The following is a 12,164-nucleotide window of genomic DNA, read 5'->3' as shown; positions in this document are numbered from 1 at the left end:
CTAAGTGAAAGGAAGAGTTGTATGTCTCTCACTTTAAATCAAAAGCTAGAAATGATTAAGCTTAGTTACAAAGGCATATTGAAAGCTGAGATAGGCCAAAAGCTAAGCTTCCTGTGCCAGTTAGCCAAGTTGTGAATGCAAAGGAAGAATTTCTGAAAGAAATGAGAAGTGCTACTCTTTTAAACACACACATGATGAGAAAGTGAAACAACCTATTGCTTGCTGTTAAGGAGAAAGTTTTAGTGTCAGGATGGAAGACCACACCAGCCACAACATTCCCTTAAGCCAAAGTCTAATCCAGAGCAAGACACTCTTCAATTCTTGGAAGGCTGAAAGAGGTGAGGTAGCTGTAGAAGAAAAATTTGAAGTTAGCAGAGGTTAGTTCATGATGTTTAAGGGAAGATGCCATCTCCATAACATAGAAGTGCAAAGTGAAGCAGCAAGTGCTGATATTGAAGCTGCAGCAAGTTCTCCAGAAGATCTAGCTCAGATAATCCGTGAAGATGGCTACACTAAGCAACATATTTTTCAGTGTAGACAAAATAGCCTTCTGTTGGAAGAAGATGCTGGCTAGGACTTCCATAGCTAGAGAGGAGAAGTCGATGCTTCAAATCTTCCAAGGACAGGACGGCTCTCTTGTTAGGGGCTAATGCAGCTGATGCAGCTGGCCCTCATTTACCATTCTGAAAATCCTAGAGCCTTTAAGCTTTATGCTAAATCTGCCTGAGCCCTGCAAATGGAGCAACAAAACCTGGATGACAACACATCTGTATACAGCATGTTTTACTGAGTATTTTAAACCCACTGTTGAAACCTACTGCTTAGAAAAAAAGATTCTTTTCAAAATATGACTGTTTAGTGACAACACCCCTGGTCATCTAAGAGCTCTGATGGTATTGTCCAGTAAGATTAATGTTGTTTTCATGTTTGCTAACACAACATCCTGCAGCCCGTAGATTAAGGAGAAATTTTTATTTTCAAGTCTTATTATTAAAGAAATACATCTTATAAAGCAGTAACTGCCATATATAGTGATTCTTTTGATGGATCTGGGCAGTGTAAATTGAAAACCTCATAGAAAGGATTCACCATTCTAGATGCCATTAAGAACAATTCACGATTCATGGGAAGGGGTCAAAATAACATCATTAGCAGGAGTTTGGAAGAAGTTGATTCCAGCCCTCATGGATGACTTTGAGGGTTCAAGACTTCATTGGAGGAAGCGAGTACAGATATGGGTAGAAATAACAAGCGAACTAGAATTAGATGTAGAGCCTGAAGATGTCACTGAATTGCTGCAATCTCTAGATAATTTTAGTGAAGGAGTTGCGTCCTATGGAGAGCAAAGAAAATAATTTCTTGAGATGGGATCTACTGGTGAAGATGCTGTGAAGATTGTTGAAATGACAACAAAGGATTTACAATATTACATGAACTTAGTTGATAAAGCACCAGCAAGGTTTTGAGGTTTGAGAGGATTGACTCCAATTAAAAAATATATATGTATATATATATTTATTTATTAAATAATCTCTGCACCCAGTGTGAGGCTCAAACTCACAACCCCAAGATCAAGAGTCACATGCTTCACCGACTGAGCAAGCCCAGGTGCTTCTTGGTTGGCTCCAATTTTGAAAGAAGTTCTACTGTGGGTAAAATGCTATCAAATGACATTGTATACTACAGAGAAATCATTTGTGAAAAGAAGAGTCCATTAATGCAGCAGACTTCATTATCTTGGGAAGTTGCAGCATCAGCAACTACCACCATGAGCAGTCTAGCAGCCATCTATGTTTAGAGGCAAGGCCCTGCACCAGCAAAAAGATTGCAGCTTGCTGAAAGCTCCAATGATGATTAGCATTTTTTAGCAATATTGCACATATAATGAACTACAGTATACAGTTGTTCTTGAACAACTCAGGGGTTAGGGTAGCTGAACCCCAGACAGGTGAAATCTTCATATAACTTTTGACTCCCCCCTCACCTCCCTTTGCCCACTCCAAAACTTAGAACTAATAGTCTGCAGGTGACTGGAAGTCTTAACCAATAATGTAAACAGTCGATGAACACATATTTTCTATATTATATGTATTATATACTGTATTAACAATAAAGTAAGTTGGAAAAAAGTTATTAAAACATCATAAGGAAAACACATTTACAGTACTGTACTGTATTGATTGAAAATACCCACATATCAGTAGACCTGTGCAGTTCAAATCTGTATTATTCAGTGGTCAACTTTAGTGTAAACGTGACTTTTTTTTTTTTTTTAAGATTTTTATTTATTTATTCGACAGGCAGAGATCACAAGTAGGCAGAGAGGCAGGCAGAGAGAGAGGAAGGGAAGCAGGCTCCCCGCGGAACAGAGAGCCTGATGCGGGGCTTGATCTGAGGACCCTGGGATCATGACCTGAGCTGAAGGCAGAGGCTTTAACCCACTGAGCCACCCAGGCGCCCCTAAACATGACTTTTATATGCACTGGGAAACTCAGAAATTCATTTGACTCATCTTAATGCGATATTTGCTTTGTTGGGGTAGTCTGGAACCAAACCTACATTATCTCTGAGGTATGCCTATAATAATGGTCCTATGACTAGAGGCGTTGGGTATGGCCTGAGGATAGGTTCTTGGATAGACTTAGCATAAACGAGGAGGAAACCAAATGGGAGGAGGTTATGAGCCCAAGAAATAAAAGGGGTTGAGTCCAAGGTTCTCAAAAGAGGAAGTAGGAGACTCCCCCAAGAGATTAGGTACCTGATATAGAAGGGCTAAAGTGGGAAAAAGGTGGGTAGGTGTGAAATATTGAGTGGCATGACATTGGCAGTTTCAAAATAGAAGAAAATTATCTTGTATATACCACCTCCCCAATAATCATATGCTCTGTTTAGGCAGCCATTCTATACCTTATCCTCAGGTATCCTTACTTTCCTAATTGTTATGGTTAAGAAGTATTTGCTAAGGAGTTTTAAGAAGGTATTCTTTGAGAGGCCATGTTATTCCTGCTAGAAACATATACATTTGAAGTACGAACTCTTGATTAAAAAATTAGAAGATTGGAAAGAATAACGTTCCTTGCTGCTGTTTTATAAAGGAAAGGAGGGAAAGAGGGAAGAGAAAGTAATGCAATATTTAAATTTAAAAATTTTCAGTTTAATAATTTCAACATAAATAAAATTCAATACAGAACTAAAACATGGAAGTTTCTTTCCTTTTTTTTTTTAGATTTTATTTTTTAAAAAAGATTTATTCATTTATTTGACACAGAGAGAGAGAGAGAGAGAAAAATCACAAATAGGCAGAGAGGCAGGCAGAGAGGGGGAAGCAGGCTCCCCGCTGAGCAGAGAGCCCAACATGGGGCTCCATCCCAGGACCCTCAGGTCATGACCTGAGCCAAAGGCAGAAGCTTAATCCACTGAGCCACCCAGTCATGCTAGCTTTTATTTATTTATTTGACAGAGAGAGAGAGAGACAGCGAGAGAAGGAACAGAAGCAGGGGGAGCAGGAGAGGGAGAAGCAGGGGGAGCGGGAAAGGGAGAAGCAGGGGGAGTGAGAATGGGAGAACTAGGCTCAATGCAATGCGGGCCTTAGTCCCAGGACCCTGGAATCATGACCTTACCCCAAGGCAGACGCTTACTGCCTGAGTTACCCAGACACCCCTTTCCTTTTCTAAATCACATCTCTTTTCCTTGAGATAATTTTATGGTTCTTTAATATAAATTCACAAATGTGTGGGGCCCTGGGATCAAGCCCTGCTTTGGGCTCCTTGCTTAGCGGGGAGCCTGCTTCTGTCTGTCTCTGCCTGACACTCCCCCTGCTTGTGCTCTCCCTCTCTGTCAAATAAAATCTTTAAAAAAATACAGAAGTGTACATAAATTATATACAGATAATACTTCAAAAGTGACATTTTTTAGGGGCACCTGGGTGGCTCAGTCAGTTAAGCATGATCCCAGGGTTCTGGGTTCTGGAATCAAGCCTCACTCACATGGGGCTCCCTGCTCAGCCGGGAGCCTACTTCTCCCTCTCCCTCTCCCTCTGCCCCTCCCCCTGCTCATGCTTTCGCACACATTTGCACTCTCTCAAATAAGTAAATAAAATATTCTTTTAAAAATGAGGTTTTTTAGTGTTTGGTTCTGCATTTTGTTTTGTTTTTTACTTAATTCTTGGATATAAAATTATATAATGGCATGCACAGACTTTTGGGAAAGATGCTTTGACATGGGGTGGGGGACTTTTACCATTATCATTTATTAACATGAAGCATTGTTCTATTTACACGCTGGCCAGGCATGCCATTCGCCTATTTATTTATTTTTTAAAAGAGTTGATTTATTTATTTGACAGACAGAGATTACAAGTAGGTAGAGAGGCAGGCAGAGAGAGAGAGGGAAGCAGCCTCCCCGGTGTACAAAGAGCCTGCCTTGGGGTTTGATCCCAGGTTACGAGACCACGACCTGAGCCAAAGGCAGAGGCTGAACCCACTGAGCCACCCAGGTGCCCCGCCATAAGCCAATTTAATAACTCTTACCCATATTCAAGGAGTTGTTAAATGTCCTTGTTTATTATAATGTATATAAACGATCTGAACATATACATATAGGAAGATAACATTTTATTTTTTTTTAGACTATAAAATACTTAAGGATTGGGTAATAGATACTATATCAGGTATCAGAAGATCTTGGTTCTGTTTATTTTTCTTTGAACTAACCCATTGTGTAATTGTGGAAAAAATTTCTTCCAAAATTAAAAATGTTTTTGGTGTTTATAATTCTACATGTGTATCCATTGACTAATAAGTTGTTCTTTAGTATGGTTTAGAAGATAGGAACTCAACTCAAGTGTTACACCAAAGGATAGTCAGAAACCCCTTAGGCTAACTTGAATTAGATGTTTGCACCATGTATTTAGCTTTGTCACCATGGGGAGTCATTCTCAAAATCTTTTTTGTTCTGTCTTTTACACAAGTTTGGTTAAGTCTCTTAACTGGGTCTTAATTTTTTATTTGTAAAACAGAATGGTTGGACTAAAGATGGTTGAGTTAATTTTAATGAATGACTTGAAAGTTTTTAAATATTTTTTGAAGGAGGACACCTTTATAATCTATGAGTGTTTTCAAACAAATATTTATAGATAAGGAAGATTTTAGAAATGTTCCAAATTGAGGTATACATTTTTATATCATTTCTGGTTTTTTTTCCTCCTAAAGCTCCTAAAAGACGACGGCCTGCACGTTCAATATTTGATGGTTTCCGAGATTTTCAAACTGAAACTAGTAGGTATCTTTTACCAGTTTATTATCTCTCTCTTTTCTTTCTTCTCCCCGTTTTTTCTCCCACATAGAAAACCACAAGATGGAAAAGCACCCATATACTCTCCTATAGGTCAGGATCATGGTTTGTTTTATATAGTTTTTCCTAAAAAAAAAGATGATTAATATCAGGCGTAATTTTTAAGATTTTATTCATCCATTTGACAGAGAGAGATCATAAGTAGGCAGAGAGGCAGTCAGAGAGAGAGGGGGAAGCAGACTCCCCACCGAACAGAGATCCTGATTCGGGGCTTGATCCCAGGACCCCGGGACCATGACCCAAGCCAAAGGCAGAGGCCCTAACCCACTGAGCCACCCAGGCACCCCAGTCACCTTATTTTAAAAGGAAATTATGAATTCAGTCTGTGATTGTTACTAACTTCCCCTTGAGCTAAATTGTTCCAAATGCTAACCTAACTGGTGATAGAAAAATAATAATGATGCAGAAATGTAAGAAATCTGGTAATTTACAAAGTAAATTAACTTTTGAATGAGCACTTAAATGCTGACTATAATAAAAGAAAAAGATGGTTTCCCTCAAGATCCTGACATCTTAGCTCACATGAGTCAGAATGGCTAGTATGAAATAGACAAGAAATAAGTATTGGCAAAGATATAGAGAATGGGGAACCCTTGTGAACTGTTGATGGGATTGCAAATTGGTGCAGCCACTATGGAAAACAATATGGAGGTTCCCACCAAAATTAAAACTAGCAATACCATATGACCTAGTAATTATAATTCTGGGTATTTATCCTAAGAAAACGAATATGCATCCCTTTGTTTATTGCAGCATTTTCAGTAGCCAGGTTATGGAAGCAGTGTAAGTGTCCCATCAATAGATGAATGCATAGAGAAGATGTGGTATTATTTACATTACATGGTGGAATATTACTAAGTCACAGAAAAGAATGAAACCTCGCCATTCATAGCAACATTGTGGACCTTGGGGGTATTATGCTAAATGAAATAAGTTAGACAAAGAAAAATACCATATGATTACACATATTTGTGGTATCTAAGGAACAAAACGAAACGAACAGACAAGTGAAAAAGAGACTCCTAAGTACAGAGAATAAATTGGTTGTTGCCAGAGAGGAGTGGAAGGATAAGCAGAATAGATGAAGGGGATTAAGAGGTATAAACTTCCCATTATAAGATAAGTCACAGTGATGAAAACTACAACATTGGGAATATAGTCAGTTAATACTGTAATAACTTATATGGTGATAAAGGGTAACTGTTTAACAGTGGTGAGCATTTTGTAATGTATATAATTATTGAATCACTATGTTTTACACCTGAAACTAAAAAAAATTGTATGTCAACTGTACTGTAGAACAATAAATGACTAATTGGTAGAAAAAAGGAAATTCTGAAATCTCTCAGTTAAAGGAATGACCACAATGAAAATGCTTATTGTAGGGGATTGAAAAACAGAAGAGGAAAAAGCCACACTACCCAAAGCAGCCACTCTTTAACGTTTTGGCTACAGTTGTTTGGAATAGGTTTATAGCTTTCTGTGAGGTTAGAATGAGATTCTTGGCCACATACTTTTAGAGGATTCAGTGGTGATTTAGCCACGGAATCTTAAAGAAAAGGAGATTTGTTTAGAGAATATGAAAAACCATTGGACCATGCTTGATTTTGTAGTTGATTTATAATTAGCTCATTGCAGCACAGATAGGTCTTAAAACTTTGAAGAGAGTTGAAGGGGAACCCAGACTGATTCAGGTCATCCAGGGAAGTCTGTACCCTTCCAGGAGAAGGTGACAAGAGGTGGTCTTTCTCTCTCACTACCAGAATCTTTAAAGGTTGGGAATGTAGCTAGAAACGACAGATACATTAGGCTCACTTTCAGAACTGGATAAATGGAGATGAAAATTTTCTCCTGTGCTCAAGTTTGCTTGAAATATGAGAAGGAAATATTTTGATTAGGTGACTCTACTGTAAAGCTTTTGTCCTTATATTTGGATTTGAGCAGCACTAAGTCTTAAGAGTCTCCCCACCTTGTTTCAGAATCAGCATTAGCTATTTACATTTGCATGAGGTCAGGCACGTTGTTCAGTAATTCTTGCAGTTGTTGCATGTTTTTATATTTTGAGATTCATGCTTTTATTTTCTGGCTAACTAAAACTTTTCTATCCTCTTGTATTGCAGTTCGGCAAGAACAGGAATTAAGAAACGGAGGAGCAATTGATAAGAAACTAACTACCCTTGCAGATCTCTTCCGGCCACCCATTGACTTGATGCATAAAGGCAGCTTTGAAACAGTAAGTTTTTGGAAATTGTAAGCTTTAGCTATGAATCCTTTTGCATTTTCAGTGCCATTTTTTTCTTTCTAGGAACAAAAAATTTTTCAGAATACAGAGAATTAGTATGACACAAATATGAAATACCTAAAAGGTTGCACTGATTTATATTTCTACCAGCAGTATTTGAGATTGTTTCATAAAATTCTTTTATTATGCTTGTGTGGTATCACTTAAGATTTTTGCCATTTGGTAGTTTGGTTTTTTTTTTAAACCTTACTTTTTTTAGTTTCTGTTTCTTTGATCACTACTGAGAATAGTGTTCCTGGGTTTATTGGCCATTTGTGAATTGTAGGTATCTTTTGCCAATATTTCTATGGGGATCCTATTTTATTTTATTTTTTAAAGATTTTATCTATTTATTTATTTTAAGATTTTATTTATTTATTTGACAGACGGAGATCACAAATAGGCAGAGAGGCAGGCAGAGAGAGAGAGAGGAGGAAGCAGGCTCTCTTTGGAGCAGAGCCCGACGCGGGGTTCGATCCCGAGACCCTGAGATCATGACCCGAGCTGGAGGCCTCAGAGGCTTTAACCCACTGAGCCACCCAGGCGCCCCGAAGATTTTATCTATTTATTTGACAGACAGAGATCACAAGTAGGTAGAGAGGCAGGCAGAGAGAGCGGGAAGCAGGCTCCCTGCTGAGCAGAGAGCCCAGGACTCTGAGATCATGACCTGAGCCAAAGGCAGAGGCTTAACTCACCAAACCACCCAGGCGCCCCAAGGGATCCTATTGTATTTTAAAAGAATATCTATGTAGTAGCAGAAGATATTCTCCTTCAGTTTTCTGGTTTTAATTTGGCTAAAGCCCAAGAAAAACTTTACAGAGCTGGTTTATGTGATTGCTAAATTATAAGCTTAATGAGGGCAGGGGTAATATGTTTCTTTTTATTTTGGTAATCCTTGGGACCCAGTTTCTGTTTGTTGTTGTTTTTAGATTTTATTCATTTATTAAAGTGAGAGAAAGAAAGCAGGAGCTGGGGGGGGGGAGCAGAGGGAGAGGGAAAAGCAGATTCCCTGCTGAGCCAGGGACACCCCCCACCCCCAGCCAAAGGCAGATGCTTAACTGACTGAGCCACCCAGGTGCCCCCAGTTTCTGGTATTTTATAGAAACATAGTATCTGTTAAATAAATGAGTTTGCTTAGAATTTTCAGTATTCTGTTGCTGTGTTTAGACAGTTGCTTTTGTGTGTTAACTAGCATGTTAATGCTCTTTTGAGTCAGAATAGCATCTCTATAGATGTAAATCACTTACATTTCAGGTATGACTTTTCTGTTAGCATAAAGTAGGCCAAATAACACTGACAAAAATGATGTTTGTAGCTGCATATTTGGAAGTGAATTATGATTTTTTTTTAAAGATTTTATTGATTTATTTGTCGGAGATCACAAGTAGGCAGAGAGGCAGGCAGAGAGAGAGGAGGAAGCAGGCTCCCCGCCGAGCAGAGAGCCTGGTGCGGGGCTCGATGCGGGGCTCCATCCCAGGACCCCGGGATGATGACCTGAGCTGAAGACAGAGGCTTTTAACCCACTGAGCCACCCAGGCGCCCCAGTCATGGTTGTTTTTTAAAAGATTTTGTACTTTGACATACTCTTAGAGTAGCCTATACTGAGAATTAAAAATTTAACTAAGCCTGTACTTCAGTTTTAATTTTCTGAATTGTAAAACCTGAAAGTATTTGGCTGCATGTAACAGAAAATCCAGTTGATAGTGATTTGTCTAAGCCTGCCTGCCTGCCTGCCTGCCTTCCTTCCAGGTTTTATTCACCTATTTGAGGGAGAGACAGAGCACTGGGAGGGGCAGGCACAGAGAGGGAGAAGCAGGCCCTTCCCTGAGCTTGGAGTGTGATCTGGGGCTCAACCCTAGAACCCCAGACCATGACCCAAGCCAAAGGCAGGGTCTGAGCTAACCTGAAGCCCCAAGCATTTCTTTTTGTCATGTAAGTAAGACTAGAGTTGAGAGTCTTTGATGATTCATTAGTCAACTCAAAGATGTTTTCTTCTTCTAGGAACAAGGAGTTATTATATTTGTATAATAAAATTCTTATTGTACTATAATTTAAAATAAGGCTTCAACCAGTTAATTACAGCTTCCTGGCTCAATACATGGATACTTCTTTTTAGAACTTGGGTTTTCACTCATGGGATCAGTAACGAATATTAGAAAATTGTTTTGGGGGGATTCATACAAAAAAAAACAAACAGTATTTTCAAAATTGTGTAAGCCTTAAAACAGAAGACATTCCTGGTTTTACATCTTACAATACTTCCAAAATGTTTATGTTCTTCAGTTGTTACTAATCTGAGTGAATTGATCCTTAAGATTTTCTCATGTCAACCTGATAGGAAAAGAATATGATTCTAGGAAAGAATTATTCAAAACTGTACCTTTCATTTTGGATCTTATGCAGAGGTTTGAGGTAACATTTGCCTATTTGCCTTCTTGCTATTCTTTTCCTATTTGGCAGTATTTTATAGGTCTTTGTGGTAATGAGGAACTGTGAAGCAAAAAGTACGCATTCATGATTGATATTTGTACCATATAGTAGGGAGCCTTGGAGATCATACTGAAATATTCTGTGATGCTGTGATCTCATGTTTTGAAATCCATCTTTAGGAATAACAACCTTAGGAGAAGACACCCTTGGTAGCTCTAATGAAGTGTTTAGGGTGATTCTGTAAGATAGTACCTGCCTGATAGTTGGGATGAAAATGGTATTTGAAACTGTGTATGGGAAACACATTTTGAAGTTATGTATACACATGTATGTAAGTATTGAAAAGAAAACAACAAAGTAATACCTACTGCTTACATCTGTTTAAAAGGAGAGATATTTGTGGATAGGGATCAGAAGAGACAATACAATATAATTAGGTGACTTGTCTACCTTGTTTGTGGAATCTTTTTTAGGTAAAGATGTTTAAATGTACAGTAGAAATCTAGTCATTAAATAAGTAACAGTGTAGAAATGAAAAGCGTTAATTTAAATTTGAAGAACGCTTGAAAATGGAGAGAGTATAATTATATATATATGCAAATTAATGTAAATACTGTATAGTTACTGAAAACTCTAAATGATGTACTGAGGAAAAAAATATTTATGAAGACAACTTCTGAATTCTGAAACATATCAGTTACCAAGTAGAAAGTGTTTCTAACAAGTGTTATGTTACTTTATTATTACAGGCCAAAGAGTGTGGCCAGATGCAAAATAAGTGGCTAATGATAAACATTCAAAATGTACAAGACTTTGCATGCCAATGCCTCAATCGTGATGTATGGAGCAATGAAGCTGTGAAGAATATTATCCGGGAACATTTCATTTTCTGGCAGGTGAGGAGAGTTAATCAAAACTTTTGTGGTATTTTACTTCTACAGTATGGATGTTGGGGAAGAAGCATTAGGTTATAAAATGGGGAAAAAATTAATAAGAGTTAAATTGTGACATAGGAAAAAATAAAACCACCTATAATGGCTAAAACAGTAAGGGCAAGTGAAAATAAGGGCAGCAATAAAGAACTCCTAAGGGAAGGAGGAAAAAAAGAACCATGCCATGTAAACCATGTAATACTCATATCTCAGAAGAGTTTATATACATATTTTTTTTAAGATTTTATTTATTTATTTGACAGATCACAGGTAGGCAGAGAGGCAGGCAGAGAGAGAGAAGGGGAAGCAGGCTCCCTGCTGAACAGAGAGCCTGATACGAGACCCAAACCCAGGACCCTGGGATCATGACCTGAGCCAAAGGCAGAGGCTTTAACCCACTGAGCCACCCGGGCGCCCTAGTATATTGTGATTTACTAAGATGCATACAATTGAGAAGAATGACATAGGTGGACAGATAAACAGGAAGAGCAATAAATTGGGAAGGGAGGAAGAACAGATTAATGTTTCTGTAAGTTTCCAGAGGGATTGAGGGCAGGAAGTTGAGGGATTCATACCAGATCACTTTCATTTTCTATTTAATGTAGTAAGATTCTAACACATACCAAAGGTGTAGTTGGATAATTAATTGCTGTTGGTATATAACAAGGATGTAGTTGACACTTAATTTTTAGAAACTGACCTTTTTTAAATATTAATGATTACAGGTTTATCATGACAGTGAGGAAGGTCAGAGATACATACAGTTTTATAAGCTGGGGGATTTCCCCTATGTTTCCATCCTGGATCCACGGACAGGTAAGATTTATGTCCGCTTATAGTCTTTAGCCTCTCATTTATCTTTCTTTTTCTCAATAATTGATTTTTAATATTTGACTTGGATCAAATTTCAGTTATTTGTAATAATTTAGATAAAGAGGTTTTGTTCATGCCCTTGAGAAATGTTTAAATATCTGTGAAGTATATGTTTAGGAGTCTGTTTCTATTAACTTTGGGAGATGGTAGTATTTTATATTTTTGTACAATTCTGTCCTTTCAAAGAATAGCTTTTTATCTTTCTTGTCTTTTTTATAAGGGATCCCCTTAGGTTTTCTATCCTTAAAATATTAAGATTGTTCAATTACTGGTTGTAATCCCACCAGAGAAGCAGA

At 38.0% G+C, this 12,164-nt stretch overlaps 1 protein-coding gene across 1 annotated transcript in view; it reads left to right on the top strand.

Moving 5' to 3' along the window:
• The window catches only part of UBXN7 (UBX domain protein 7), a 60,097-nt gene that overhangs the window by 25,210 nt on the left and 22,723 nt on the right, over positions 1-12,164 (top strand). Inside the window, exons 4-7 of the mRNA XM_046003263.1 lie at positions 5,211-5,276; positions 7,473-7,585; positions 10,813-10,959; positions 11,721-11,811. Of these exons, the coding sequence (XP_045859219.1) occupies positions 5,211-5,276; positions 7,473-7,585; positions 10,813-10,959; positions 11,721-11,811 (417 nt within the window). The remainder of the gene's footprint in view (positions 1-5,210; positions 5,277-7,472; positions 7,586-10,812; positions 10,960-11,720; positions 11,812-12,164) is intronic.

This window comes from Meles meles, chromosome 4 (genome assembly GCF_922984935.1).
Source record: "Meles meles chromosome 4, mMelMel3.1 paternal haplotype, whole genome shotgun sequence".
Lineage (NCBI taxonomy): Eukaryota > Metazoa > Chordata > Mammalia > Carnivora > Mustelidae > Meles > Meles meles.
Note: the sequence above shows the minus strand (reverse complement) of the source record. Positions and strands in the feature narration are given on the sequence as shown.